At 35.2% G+C, this 14,811-nt stretch overlaps 1 protein-coding gene and 3 long non-coding RNA genes across 4 annotated transcripts; 1 reads left to right on the forward strand and 3 right to left on the reverse strand.

The window, feature by feature from the left end:
• Positions 1–6,705: 6,705 nt before the first annotated feature.
• On the reverse strand, positions 6,706–9,606 carry LOC138891376 (uncharacterized). The gene is made up of 7 exons (XM_070192089.1): positions 9,561–9,606; positions 9,324–9,467; positions 8,727–8,974; positions 7,410–7,616; positions 7,239–7,331; positions 7,057–7,153; positions 6,706–6,974 (listed from the first exon to the last, which is right to left on the reverse strand). Exons 1-6 carry the CDS (start codon positions 9,604–9,606, stop codon positions 7,106–7,108), a joined length of 786 nt encoding a protein of 261 aa, XP_070048190.1. The 3' UTR covers positions 6,706–6,974; positions 7,057–7,105.
• Positions 7,663–8,609, forward strand: LOC104115468 (uncharacterized). The gene is made up of 3 exons (XR_004511860.2): positions 7,663–7,720; positions 8,133–8,226; positions 8,387–8,609. It is a non-coding gene; the product is annotated as an uncharacterized lncRNA (long non-coding RNA).
• LOC104115470 (uncharacterized) lies at positions 9,606–12,278 on the reverse strand. Its single transcript, XR_011412634.1, has 3 exons — positions 10,778–12,278; positions 10,610–10,685; positions 9,606–10,529 (listed from the first exon to the last, which is right to left on the reverse strand). It is a non-coding gene; the product is annotated as an uncharacterized lncRNA (long non-coding RNA).
• A 602-nt stretch (positions 12,279–12,880) lies between these two features.
• LOC138903490 (uncharacterized) lies at positions 12,881–14,524 on the reverse strand. The gene is made up of 2 exons (XR_011412635.1): positions 13,131–14,524; positions 12,881–13,022 (listed from the first exon to the last, which is right to left on the reverse strand). It is a non-coding gene; the product is annotated as an uncharacterized lncRNA (long non-coding RNA).
• Positions 14,525–14,811: the final 287 nt, after the last annotated feature.

The raw sequence follows: 14,811 nt of genomic DNA on the forward strand, positions 1-14,811 counted from the left end.
TCTATATTCTTGATTCCTCATGTGTTTTATTATTCTATCATCTGTTCATGGGTCTCAGAAAATACGTAAGTTAATAAAGTTTATTTCATGACATTAATCAAAGGCATAAAGGTCCTATGACGTTCCGAGAGATTTTATTGACTTATTTTATATGCATTTCATTCATTTATACATGTACATTGAGCCATGACCAGATGGCGTTATATACGCGTATATTATATGTATATGGGATATGGGAAAAGGTTACGGCGTTATATACGCACCACCACCTGATCAGCTGGTACATGATGATGATTTTTCCACAATGGCCGAGATGATATGATGGGATGTCCTCATAGGCTTGATGATGTTATAAACGCATATACCTAAGCATGGTATGACATTTATACGCATATGCATGACATTGTAAATATTAATGATTCGCAGAGTTATCCAGACTTGCATGTTGAGTCTTTTACTCCATGTTCCTCTCATGTCTATTATTTACTGATTTTCATTCCTTACATACTTAGTACATTATTTGTACTGACGTCCCTTTTGCCTGGGGGTGCTGCGTTTCATTCCCGCAGGTCCCGATAGACAGGTCGAGAGTCTTCCAAGTAGGCTATCAGCTCGGCGGAAGATGTTGGTGCGCTCTATTTGCTCCGGAGTTGCTTGTTGATCAGTATGATTTAGGCGTGTGTTGTTTGGTATGGCGGGGCCCTGTACCGACCTTTATGATAAGTATACACTCTTAGAGGCTTGTAGACAGATGTCATGTATACAGATACTTGCATGGCCTTGTCGGCCTATATTTTAAGTATATAATGACTCACATTGGCCTTGTCGGCCTATGTTTTAAGTATATAATGAATCACATTGGTATGGCGGCGCCCTGTCCCGACCTTTATGATAAGCATGTAGTCTTAGAGGCTTGTAGACATATGTCATGTATACGGATACTTTCATGGCCTTGTCGGTCGAAAAAGTACAAGTTGAAATTGATGAACAGGCCTATTCGAATGACTACAAAATCTTTTTCTATGTTGATCCTATAGGCATATTGCTCAACTTCTGAAAATGTATTCTAAAGCTGAAAATTTTCAGAAAAAGAAGAAAGGGAAAGAATGTCTCACAATGCAAGACTTCAATTGGATGATCTAGATAACAAGTGGGGGTTTAAAGAAATAACGACTCTTAGACTTCAATCCCATTTCCTTGTTGGAATCAAAATTTAAAACTTCACTCACAAACAAATACTAGTAGTACGTAATAATATATTTATTTCAAGAATTCAATTCAATGGGATTAGAGTTTAAATTGGATAAAACAGAACAATTAAAGGCCTTACATTATATTAAGGATATGACACCAACATAGGAATATCACTGAATGTGATCCAACGATCCTTAGTCTGCAAAAACACTTTTTTTTTTGGTAAGGAGTCTCCTTAAGTATTTATATTAGGGTTAAATACTTTTTTTTAGTAAACATATCACTGAATGTGATCCAATGTCCTTGTGATGATAACTGCCGCTATATTGTACTTGTTGTAAGCATCAAGGGCATGGTGAGAATACATGTCATTTGATTTTGTCAAGGACTTGAGACAGTGTGAGGAATGGGGCAAACGAAGATTGTGAAGATAAAATTTTGGTGGAGAAGTTTCAAGGTGATCTGAGGCAATTGTTGGATGATAAATAATGGCAGCAGGTGGTTGAGGGAACATGTTTGGATGCTGCTAATAATAATGGGAACAAGTCCATAGTTCATCAAGGATCTGATGTTAATAAGATGCGAAATACAGCAGATGTTGCTAAGAATGCATCTGGGCAGCAACATGTCACAAAAAATGGAAAAGAACTAGCTAATAATGGTCCAATTATTCCTGTAGTTGATGTTTCAATGGCGGTGAAGGGTCAATCTAAACCTACAGGTGATGTTCGTGCTACTACAGCCTTGGCGAGGCTTTACAAGGCTGTGAACTCAGCATTACAAACTAATCCTAAGCTGGATGGTAATAGGGAGGTGGCAGTCGCAGGGTGTGATCAACCTACTATTGCAGCTGGTGAACCATCTGATAAATCAGCAGGTTTTAAAGCTTCTATTGTGGGTAATGGGGGGCAAGAATCATATGTTGTAGCTAAAGGATCCGATGTTTGTAAGCTACAACCTATAACAGTTGGTTCCAATACTGCTACAGGTCCTGTTGACGCTACTGTAGTTAGGGGTTCTTAGGTTTTGAAGAATGCAAAAGCACCTGTGGTTGATCGAAAGGACTGCTATAATTATAGATGCTGAGCAATACGCTAATGCAGCTGGACAGTTGATCACTAAGGAACTTGAACAATCTAAGATGCAACTCTCAACAGATTGGAAGGAGAAAAGAGCTGGGCAGGTACTTGATGCTCCAACTCCTAATAGGAATCGAGCTCAATCATCTCCTGAAGCTATTGCTATTTTGAAGGATCCTAAGGCAACATATGGTACAAAGGTTTTGGAATTTCCTACTGAGATTCCAAAACATTAAGGAAGTGTCCCGAGTGTACATTTTTCTGTGTTTGTCTTAAGAATCTGCTATACGCTCTGTTTATTCCATCTCTAACAAAAGTGATAATTTTATCATCTTACTAATTATAAAAAATTAAAGTAAAAAGAGAACATATCCCATCAGATTGTACAAAAAGAAGAAGAGGATAACTAGGAGCATGGTCCCTACCCCAAACAAACCTTCTCCATCATATACAACAGAACCAGTACTGCCTTCCCAATAGGTAGCAGATGATATACTTTGTATAGGAATGAATATTGACAGCAAGTATACAACAAGTGTCAAGGAGATAGGAAATAACAATGTTAGAAGAACAATGGTGGCACCTCCACCTATGCTAGAATTTGTTGGAAAAACAATGAGCAGACTAAGAAACCAAATAATTAGTGAAGGAACCATTGGTGATGGCCCTCTGTTGCCCATATCAACAGTTGGTGCATGTACATGATCAACCAGCTGTTGTACCTGCTGAATTGTTTGAAAAACCAGCAGGTTATAAAGCTACAGCTGTGAATAGGGTGTCTCAGGTTTGCGAGTGTCACGACCCCAAATTTCCTCCGTAGGATGTCGTGATTATACCTAGCCTCTAAAACTAGGTAAGCCTAACAATGCGGAATAATAATAAATATCTGAAATAAATAAACTACAATTCAAACAATTTCAACTCCCAAAACCCGGTAGAAATAAATCACAAGCTTCTAAGAATTTATTCTCAATGTCTCTATATATCAAGGTCTAAATAAAATATAAGGAAGCAACATAAAATGATAGAAGGTGACTCCGGAGTTTGCGGACGCTGGCAGATATACCTCGAAGTCTCCGTACGCAGGTAATTCACTGACGTCTAGGCTGGTAAGATGTACCTGGATCTGCATAAAAAGATGTGCAGAAGCGTAGTATGAGTACACCACAGCAGTACCCAGTAAGTGCCAAGCCTAACCTCGGTAGAGTAGTGACGAGGTCAGGTGATGCCCTACTGGAATATAATAATGGAATGGTAAAATGTTTAACAATATAGTAAAATAAAATGATACTGGAAATGAATCAAATAGTATGTCACATTTAATGACACCAAATAATTGTAAATAATATCTCGTGGAATCAAAATAGAATTTTCTTCAACTTTATGAAAATCACAATAATTAATCGAAAGCAACTATGGTTATAAATCATTATTAACAAGGGCACTACCGAGGTACCACCTCGTAGTCCCAAATTATAAATAATTTCATAATATCTCATTTCCTTATATCACCGCGGGAGCCTTCACAATTTATTTAAAAAAAATATTTTTTTTTCCGAAATAGCATCCCGCGTTTTAGCCACCCTTATCACACCGCATGACTTCTAGTAGTCACCCCTACTAGCCACACATATCAAGCCACCCTTATCTCACCGCATGCGTTTCAACACCCCGACCTTATACCACCGCATGTGTATCCATATCATAATATATCACAATCTGCACCTCAAGTGCCCAATATTTTAATTTTCCACGAAAAGAAATCTCACAAAAATATTCAAGCATAAATAATTCAGGAAAATAATATTCCAAATTTTTAATAGGTTGCTTCAATATCAAAATTAAAAATGTCAAATACTTTATATTAATAATATTTAATTTAAAGAAAATCAACCTTCAAATAATGAACAGTATGAAAGAAACCAATTTTCAATTAAACAGGTAAAACAATTAGCAGGAAAAAGGCAAACAAATTAAAAATATATATCACAGATCAATGATGAAGAATATAACAAGATAAAATAATTTAATAAATGCGCAACAATGATCTACACAATTTAAAAATATAATCTTTCATATTTAGCCCGTGTACACATTCGTCACCTCGTGTACACGACTTTCAACACATTTCAATAATCACATTAATATTAATTCTAGGGAAAATTTCCCCCACACAAGGTTAGACAAGTCGCTTACCTCGACTTGCTCCAATTTAACCAAGTATTATACTTTTTCCTCGATTTTTCGATTCCGATCGACTCGTATCTAGTCATAATTAATTCGATACAGTCAACAAAAATTATAGTAATCAATTTCATAAGAAAATATTACATTTTCATTAAAATCCGAAATTAGCTCAAAATTTACATGTGTGGCCCACATCTCGGAATCCGGCGAAACTTACAAAATCCGATAACCCATTCAATTACGAGTCCACCCATACCAATTTTACCAAAATCCGATAACAACTCGACCTCCAAATCTTAAATTTTTGCTTTTGGAAGATTTTGCAAAAATCTTAATTTTTCTTCCATAAATTCACGGATTCATGATGTAAATGAGTATGGAATCATGAAATATAATCAATATAGGATAAGGAACACTTACCCCAATGTTTTCCTGTGAAAATTGCCCAAGAACCGTGCTCCAAAAATCCAAAACGAAATGACCATTTTTGGTCCTTAAGTTTTTGCCAATCCATCACTAAAAGTCCATTTTCCGTCACTAAAAGTCCATTTTTCATCACTAAAAAGTCCACCAGAAACTGCTCTACCAGCCTTCATTCAATTGATCATAACTTTATGTACATATTTTTAAATGATAAATGGTTTAACTTTCTGGAAACTAGAATCAACCGACTACAACTTTCATGTTTTGACAATTTTCGATCCTTATGAACTGCGAGATATAAACTTCCAAAGTTAGCTCCACACATCAGAATATCTGGCGAAATTGCTCTACCAGCCTTCATTCAATCCATCATAATTTTCTGTACAAATGTCCAAATAATGAATGGTTTAACGTTCTGGAAACTAGAAACAAATGACTACAACTTTCATATTTTGACAATTATCCGATTCCTTATTAAGTACGAGATATAAGCTTCCAAAATTGGCTCCACACACCAGAAATTTCTGCAAATTTCCAGCAACCTTCTTTGTCCGAAATCCATTTCGTTTACCTTCCGAATTCCACTCGATACCTTCGGAACCTTAACCAATTATTCCAACATATCCCAAAATACAATACGAACTTAGTTGAGGATTCAAACCACATCAAACAATATCAAAACGACTAATCGCACCTCAAATCAAAATCTATGAACTTTGAACTTTCAATTTCTACAAACAACACCGGAACCTATCAAATCCAGTCCAATTGACCTCAAATTTTGCATGCAAGTCATAAATGACATAACAGATTTATGAAAATTTTCAAAATCGGATTTCGACCCCGATATCAAAAAGTCAACCCCTCGGTCAAACTTCCCAAAAATTTAACTTTCGGCATTTCAAGCCTAATTCTACTACGGACTTCCAAATAAAATTCTGATCACGCTCCTAAGTCCAAAATCATCATACGGAGCTGTTGGAATCATCAAAATTCTATTCCGGGGTCATTTGCACATAATTCGATATCCAGTCACTATTTGAACTTAAACTTTAAATTTTTCATCAAAATTCCATATCTCGGGCTAGAGACCTCGGAATTTGATTCCGGGCATACGCCCAAGTCCCAATTCACGATATGGACCTACCGGAACTATCAAAATACTGATCCGAGTCCGTTTGCGCAAAATGTTGACCAAAGTCAACTCAGTTGTGTTTTAAACATCTAATTCACATTTTAATCCATTTTTCACCTGAAAACTTTCCGAAAAATTTTACGGACTGTGCACGCAAGTCGAGTAATGGTAAATAGTGCTTAGATCACATAATTAATTAGTAAATTTAAAGATGACATTTTGGATCATCACAGCGAGGGAAAAAAGCAGATTTCTAAAGACCCTACTGTTGATCGTGTTTCAGATCGAGGATTTACTCAAGTTTGTTGAGGTAATGAAGCAACTAGGGTAAAGAAAAACTTAATGAAGCCGTGCAGCAATCAAATTTTGAACAGGGGCAGATTTATGTGGATAAAACATCTGGGCAGGTGCTTCACACTCAAGGCAAATCTGGACAAAATCCTTTAGTAGTAGCTCAATACTTAGATGTTACTGATGGGTTTAGTGATGATAAGAGTGAGAAGCAGGCAGCTGACACCATAAAATCAATTTCTCCAGCTATGCAACAACTCAAAGGACGAGATTGGACAGTGGTAAATTGATCTCATACATCACAGAATAAAATAGGATTTTCAATCTGCTAACCTATTAAATGATTCAATCTATTGATCACTTGAAAATGGTGATTAAGGCTGATCAAACACTATCTTTGCAAGCTATGCGTATTTACTCCCTAGCTCATCATATTTACTCTCTAAACCTTCTAGGCGTCCTTTTAGTGATTCATTTTCTTTTTCAGTAGTATTCAACTTTTTCAACAATGCAGTTTTAGAGGAGTTACCACCTTTCAACTCCTTAGCGGTTATCCCACCACTAAATCCAACTACATGACTCTTTCGTTGAGGTCCGAATCACCTTTCTACAACCTCAATATTTGCAAGAGACGATTCAGATTGCACCAATTCTTTGATTTTATCCTGTAAAATAAAAAGTAATTTAATTAAAATAATACAACACAATAAATAAATAATATAAATTAAAATTTATCAATAAACATACATATCTCATTGGTTTCATGTTCGACAAGCTTGTTGTTCTTCTTACGAGTCTAAAAATAAATAGTTGCCACATCTAGTGGATTACCATCTTTACCTCCCTTCACATTTAAATAAACAAGTCAAAGAAATCTTTGTAACAAAGATGAGGTTTCTTAATAGAATATAATTATAAGATTTACTCACCAATTCATAAATGATCTCCCTAATTGGCTTACTATCCATACGATGAGGCATACTCAACTTAGACCTATTGATCGAGTTTCTTGTACTTGTCTCCTAAATTAACAATATACCGGCAAAATTCTGGTTAGCCACTTAATATAACACGATGTTAATAAATAGCTAAAATCATACCTTAAATATTTCAGTAAAAAAATGCTCCTTGACCAGCCATTCCCAATCACTCTTGTCTACCCCATTTGGCACATCTTTTATAGCATAACGGAATGGCTTAGACTTAATATTCATGTGCATCGATCCTCTGCAATTATTCCATAACTTTCTCATATGTTTAAAGACATGATCTCGTTGATCATTTATGTCATCACTATCAGTTTTGTCCTACAATATTTCACAAGTATCATTAAATATGAAACAACAAATAACGCTGCTGTTGTTACACATGGTGCATCAGAAAGAAGCAACGGAAAAAGCTAAACATCACGGTAAACTACCATATCTACTGCAGCTGCATTTGTCCCTTTGTAAGTGTAAATTTGCACACTTAATATCCCTCTAATAAATAGGAATAGGAAATGAAAAATAGACTTGCAAGTTATCACATTAGATTCGCAAACTTAATATCCCTCTAATAAATCAGAAATGAAAATAGATTTGCAAGTTATTCCCACAAATGCTCCATATAAAAAGAGAAGCCCCCGTCTCCATATGAAAACGCCTATCGGAAGGGATAAGGAAAAGCTTCTGAAGGTTCTTTTTCTTCATCGCGTTGATCCTTGTTTGAAAGTATTTGATTGACAAAGTCAAATAGTTAACGATGGACAAGTACCTTCATACAAGACCTAGTGTTAAACTGAATATCATTGAGATATGCTGCTGATTTTTGTTTCTTTTTAGGGAGGCATTATAGACGATTTTCTCTCACACCTAATGTGTTGTTGCTGTGCCCTTGTCCAAGAGTTGCGTGAAGTGGAGATACGTGGGGCTCATGGTATGTTTTACTGGAATCCTCTACTCACATTTCCTTCCTTCAACTAGGGTGGATCTATTTTTCTGTGTTAACAAGATCCAAACTGGAAATCTTAACACTATGTGTTGCACTAAGCTCACTCTTTATAGGTTCACGAATGATGCAAAGCTATATTATGCAGGTACAGGGAAGATGAAAACAAGTCCCCCACCTTCTCAATTTATGGAATCCTAGGAAATTACGATTGGCGTTTTAGGGCTAATATTTTAATAGAATTATGCAGAGTTAATGACTGATTAACTTGTCACTACTGGATTCATGCAACATGACAGTTTCTGCCTGAGTTTCTACCATTCTGTAAAGTAATTCTTAGTAATCTAGATTCAGCTTGTACATAATATATTCTATAGTTTTGTCCATTACTTAAACTGTGGTTGACAAATCAGGGACTATCTCTAAGATTGTATTAACAAGTAGAAATGGAGAAGGCAAATCAAGAAAGTAATGCTTTAAATCTTTACCGTAATAGCTTCCCACATGTGTTGTATCTTATATTCTTTGATGTCTGCCCATGAGTGTACACACAATGGGTACATATTACGATCACAGACCAATATACCTAAGTGTCTCGTAAATGAGACATGATGTTGCCCAACAACCCTATTGTGGTAGAAAGTGACGCGCAACTTTTCTCCAACTTTGAGTCCTGTAATTTTTTTACACCTATTCGTTCCTCTCACTTTTTTTACCTTTTCAGATTCACATGGCCCTGTAAATTCCAATTTAATTCAAATATAAAAATAGATCTTGTACAATAACAACCAAAAACTCTTACAACTTGAGATAATAAAATACTTATTTCACTTCTCTAAGTGCCCTACATCTCTTCTTCTTCATGAGGAAAAAGAGTATCACCTTCACATGTTTGATCAAAACCAGGAGGCGCAACATTTTCTCCAACTTTGAGTCCTACAACATTTTTACACCAATTCGTTCCTCTCAGTTTTTTTACCTTTTCAGATTCACATGGCCCTGCAAATTTTAATTTAACTCAAATATAAAAATAGATCTTGTACAATAACAACAAAAAACTCTTATAGCTTGAGATAATAAAATACTTATTTTACTTCTCTGAGTGTCGTGCATCTCTTCTTCTTCATGAGGAAAAAGAGTTTCACCTTCAAATATTTGATCAAAACCAAGAGGTGCAAGACTATCATTATGAGTTAGGTTATTAAGATCAGAAGCTAATACATTAAAAGCTTTACTTTTTCCAATCAAACCTCGTTGTTCAGCATTTACTCTTACAGAACCCAATGCTCTGAAGCTCTATCCTCGCCCCCTTGCTAAGGTACCAGATGGAACGTACACATGCTTAATAGTCTTCAAACTTGATTCCATTTTAGACTTCTGATATTTTGATGGATTCATGTCAACCTAGAACAAAACAATTGAGTAACAGATGTCTATAATATCAGTATTATCATATATGAACGTATGAAGGTCTTTAAAAGAATCTAGGAAGTTACATGGCCATAGACAACAGTAATAAAGATAATTTACCAAAATATGATGCAGAGAAACTTGGAGATAAACAAATATTTAGCAAGTCAGATTCATCATATAAGAACATATAATCAGTTAAGAGAAAATCCATTGGTATAGTTTTAGAATCTTTTTCTGAACTTGTAAATCAAATGGAATCTAGTACGAAGCTTCCCTCATCACAAGTGAGTTGCCTAATTAAATAAAGGAGTTGATAAATATCCAAACCTTCATGAGTTCTTTTCCTATTCAGTTGTGAAGAATGATCTAACTCCTCTAAATCATCAATATTTTCTTGCAAAACCTCAAAAGTATCACGAGGTTGAACTTTTCGTACAACATGCCAACCTTTATTGGAAAGATCGTCAACGTAAAAAACTTATGATGCTTGGTTAGCTAATACAAAAGGCTCAGTTGTTTTCAGAAATCGCTGGCAGTTAACACGCCATATTCATCTATTTTAACTTCCTTTTCTTGGCCATACACATCACCACGTACATCGAAATAAAACTATTCTTCCTCCACCAATAAATTATAATTTTAGTATATCTGTTAGTTCTCCATAGTAATCAATGTTCTTATTCTCTTCATCTGTCTCTACAACTACAACCACCCCACAGTTCTGAGTTCCCAAACCTTTATCATAATCTTGCACCTGAAACCTATATCCATTAATAAGGTACCCGCGATGACTTGTCACGTATGTCATGGGACCACGTGACAATGAGAGCAAATCTGCCATTTTTTTTACTATCATTGCATTTGTGTAATCCTTCAACCTATCAAGATCAAGCACATAGTTTAGCAAATAATATTTATATACTTGGTTTGAAAAATATTAATGTTAACTAGTACTCACCTTTTCTTTTAACCAACCAATGAATTGCCTGTCAAAATTTTCTTGAGAGGTATCAACTGGAGTTAGTGAAAACTCTCTACAAATAATTAAAGCATAATAACATGTCATTTTAATGAAAACATAGAGAAGGTACATAAAAGTAAATTATTGAAACAAGTCATTACTTACACGAGAAATGGTTGAATTTTATCACAATTCTTCAAAATATAAATATGTGCTTGCTCCAGTTCATTTGAATCAAGTTTGTGTGGTTTGCCACCTCTTAAACCTCTTCCGGGTTGACAAAAAATTACTAAACCTCCATCAGATTCTATAATACCACCATCATAATTTCGTTCAAGGCGATTAAACTTTGTTTCCATTGTATGTATATACCTTGAACATAAGGTCATACATCCAGTTGCTAAATATCCCTCTGCAATAGAACCTTCTGCGCAAGCCCTATTACGAATAAATGGTTTCATAAAGTATATATATCGGTCCATTGGATACATCCATCGATATTGAGAAGGTCCAGCAATCTTAGCTTCATTAGATAAATGAATTGGCAAGTGCTCCATGACATCAAAATTGTAGGAGAGAAGACTTTTTCTAGCTTGCACTCAGTTATTGGGATTTGGGCATTTATCTGCTCTAATTCATCCACACTTAAATATTTCGATCCAAGCATGTTGAAAAAAATAACAACTCAATAAGCGGTTCACACACAAATTTGTATAGCATGCCCCACAGAGCAAGTGGAAGTGAATGTTGCAGAAGAACATGGCAATCATGACTTTTTAAACCTGAAAGTTTTGCGATCTTTAAGGTTGACACACTAGGAAATATTTGATGAAAATCCATCTGAGACCTTTAAGTTCTTCAAGAAACTGAAAAACCTGTACTTCTTTTCAGGAGATAATGTGTAACATGCCGTTGGTAAGTCATATTTAACCCCAATTTTTATTGGATGCAATTCTTTCCTAATGCTCATTGCTTGCAAATCCAACCGAGTGTTTATGGTGTCTTTGGTTTTTTCTTTGATATTTAATATTGTCCCCAAAATATTATCACATATATTTTTCTCAATGCGCATTACATCTAAGTTATGCCGCAATAAAAGAGTTTTTCAATATGGGAGATCAAAGAAAATACTCTTCTTATTCCAATTATTACCCCTACTCTCATGTGATATTTTAATCTTCTTCTTTGGATCCTTTATTAGTTGTAACCCATCTAAATCAGCCACTTGATCAAGTATATCATCACCAGACAACTGTTTTGGTGGTAATCTTCGCTCCTTAGGGCCATCAAATGATGCTTTATCATTCTTCCATATGTGATTAAGAGGAAGAAATCGTCTATGGCCCATATAGCACTGTTTTTTATTTATTTATAATTTTGTAACCTAATTGAGTGAATTTCTTTATTGCAGCATGGGCACGCTAGTTTTCCCTTTGTAATCCATCCAGACAAATTTGCACAGGCGGGAAAGTCATTAATGGTCCATAATAAAGATGCATGTAACACAAAGTTTTGTTTAGTTGACGCATCAAAGGTCTCCACTCTAGATTCCCACAATTCCTTTAATTTCTCTATCAAAGGCTGGAGATAAACATCAATAGCATCTCCAGGACTCTCAGGACCAGGAATAATCATCGACAAAATAAAAAAAAAATTCTACATGCATAGCCAAAGTGGTAAATTATAAGGAATAAGTACCACAGGCAAATGCTATATAGAGTTTTGGAATTCCAAATGGTTGAAAACCATCGCTAGCAAGTCCAAGTCGAACACTACATGGCTCAGATGCAAAAGATTAATGAAGTTCATCAAACGTTTTCCACGCTATTAAATCAGCTGGGTGCCTCAGTATTTCATCATCAACTCTTTTGTCATGGTGCCATCTCATGAGAGAAGATATTTTCGAGGACATAAATAATCTTTGAAGTCTTGGCTTTAGAGGAAAATAACGTAAAATCTTTTGTGGTATCTTTTTCTCATTTTTAAATTTGGTTTCCCCACTACGTTTATCCTCCTTCCATCTAGATGCACCACAAACTTTACAAGACTCAAGAGACTTATCATCCTTCCAGTATAACATACAAGCATTCTTACATGCATCAATCTTCTTGTGAGAAAGCCCTAGGTGCCGAATTACCTTCTTTGCTTCGTAATATGAATCTGGAAAGTTTGATCCATCCGGCAATAAATCTTCCTTCAAGAGCTTCAACAACATTGTAATTGATGCATTACTCGATCCAATTACCAATACTTTTGATATGAAGCAACTTTACCAAAGTAGAAAGTTTAGAAACTTTTGAATCTTGGTACAATGGTTGCTCAAAATCTTTTAAGATCCTATAGAATATTTTTGCTTCAATATTTGGTTCCTCCTCAAACTGCCCATCACCATCATTGTTCATATTGTCTTCTTCAAAAGTGGGATATAAATCTCTTAAAATTTTATGTATTTCATCCTCACCATCACCCTCTTCATTGATATTATCATCTACAAATTCATAATCTGAAGAAGACTCACCTAATCTCTCCCCATGGTAATACCAAAGGGTATAATTTTGGACTATTTCGTGTACTATTAAATGTGACCTAAACAACTCATGTGTTCCTGAAATTGCATTACAGCATTTGACGCATGGACAACGTATTTTGCGTGTTTCTCCCAATCCCCCACCCCAAGTATGTAAGCGTTATCAAGTCGATCATGAATAAGTTCCATCCATTGCTTATCAGGTGCCATAATCTGGTGCATACACAAAATTAATATACATATATAGTTAACCAAAAAATATTAGAATAGAATATTAGTATAGCAATGAACAAGAAATGAACATAAGAGAATAAAAACATATTAGTCATCTTTACTAAGGAATATTAGTCAATCTGCGTTCGAAGATTATTTTTATAATCCGTTTGAATAATTTCTCACATCCACCATTTCACTGGCCTATAGCCCAAGTAACAGCCTTAAGTTTTACAATAAAAGATGAATAAATATGTTAAATTTTTAGTACTTTTGAAAATTGAGAATATATTTTTGTAACGATTTTATAAATAAGCTACAAATCATAGAAACTAAAAACAAATTTACTCTATATTGATGCTCTTATAGTGTGGTTGTTGATTAAGAAAATAGTGTAATTTCAGGAAACAAAATAACCAATCAAGTAAAAGAATGTTAAAATTTTTTAAGTGAACAACTAAAAATTCAGGTAGAGAAACTGAAAACTTCATTGCAGAAAAAAATGACTATGAAAAAGGGATCATGTCTAGTAATGTTTTGTAAGTCAATTTATGGATCTCCATGTGATCAATTTATTAGTGTGCCGATTAGTAGATGTAGTGGTTTGTATCCTTGTGTAATGAAAAGCCCACAGAGAAGGACTGCCGTACGAGGATAGAGGAATGAGCAGATCATCGAATGGAAAATGTCACCTATACAGATATAGACTGGCAAGGTGACTTTCTAATAAGCACCCAGCTCTAGATACTGTGGTTTGATAGGAAGAAATTCAATGTCCTGAAAGAGCATGATACAATATGTGGTTGCAAGTCAAAGCAAATATAGGGCCAGTACGATTAACCTGATGAACTCATAAGGATGAAATACCTATTCCGAGAATTGAAGTTTGTGCAGATTAATCAGACAGCTATGTACAATAATCAAACTGCAATTCATATTGCATCTAATCTAGTATTTTTCAAGAGAACCAAGCGTATAGAAATGAAAGTCGTTTTATCATAGAGACACAATCACCAAGTCAGCAAAGTCAGAGGACTAACTTGCTTACGTACTAAGTTCCTTGCTAATCCATGTACTATATATGTAGGTTGAAACAAACTTTGGTACATACGACATATATACACACACCCCTTGAGGGGGAAGATAGCTAGACTTAAACCAAGTTAAATACGTACAGAAGTAACAGTGCACATACTAGTGTCTCACATCGGATAAATGTAATATACACATTGTAAAGTATGCCTATAAAAGACTCCATCATACGACATTCATCTTTACGCATTCTCCCAATCTTTTCTCCTTTTTTGTCTTCTCATATACCTCCTCACCCCTTCTAAATCAATCCCGAATGAGTATGACACTTTGGTACAATGCATAGTAGCTAAAATCAGTGCATCGATGTTTCTCTGGTCACTCATCATATAGTTTTCTACCAAAAGAGGGCAGTGCATCCACCCTC

Source organism: Nicotiana tomentosiformis, chromosome 12 (assembly GCF_000390325.3).
Source record: "Nicotiana tomentosiformis chromosome 12, ASM39032v3, whole genome shotgun sequence".
NCBI lineage: Eukaryota > Viridiplantae > Streptophyta > Magnoliopsida > Solanales > Solanaceae > Nicotiana > Nicotiana tomentosiformis.

Coding starts and splice junctions, on each gene's coding strand:
- LOC138891376 (XM_070192089.1), bottom strand. CDS start 9,606: ATGGAATCAAGTTTGAAGACTATTAAGCATGTGTACGTTCCATCTG. Junction 9,468..9,560: donor GCATGTGTACGTTCCATCTG/GTACCTTAGCAA, acceptor GAAAAAGTAAAG/CTTTTAATGTATTAGCTTCT. Junction 8,975..9,323: donor CACTCAGAGAAGTAAAATAA/GTATTTTATTAT, acceptor TGGAATTTACAG/GGCCATGTGAATCTGAAAAG.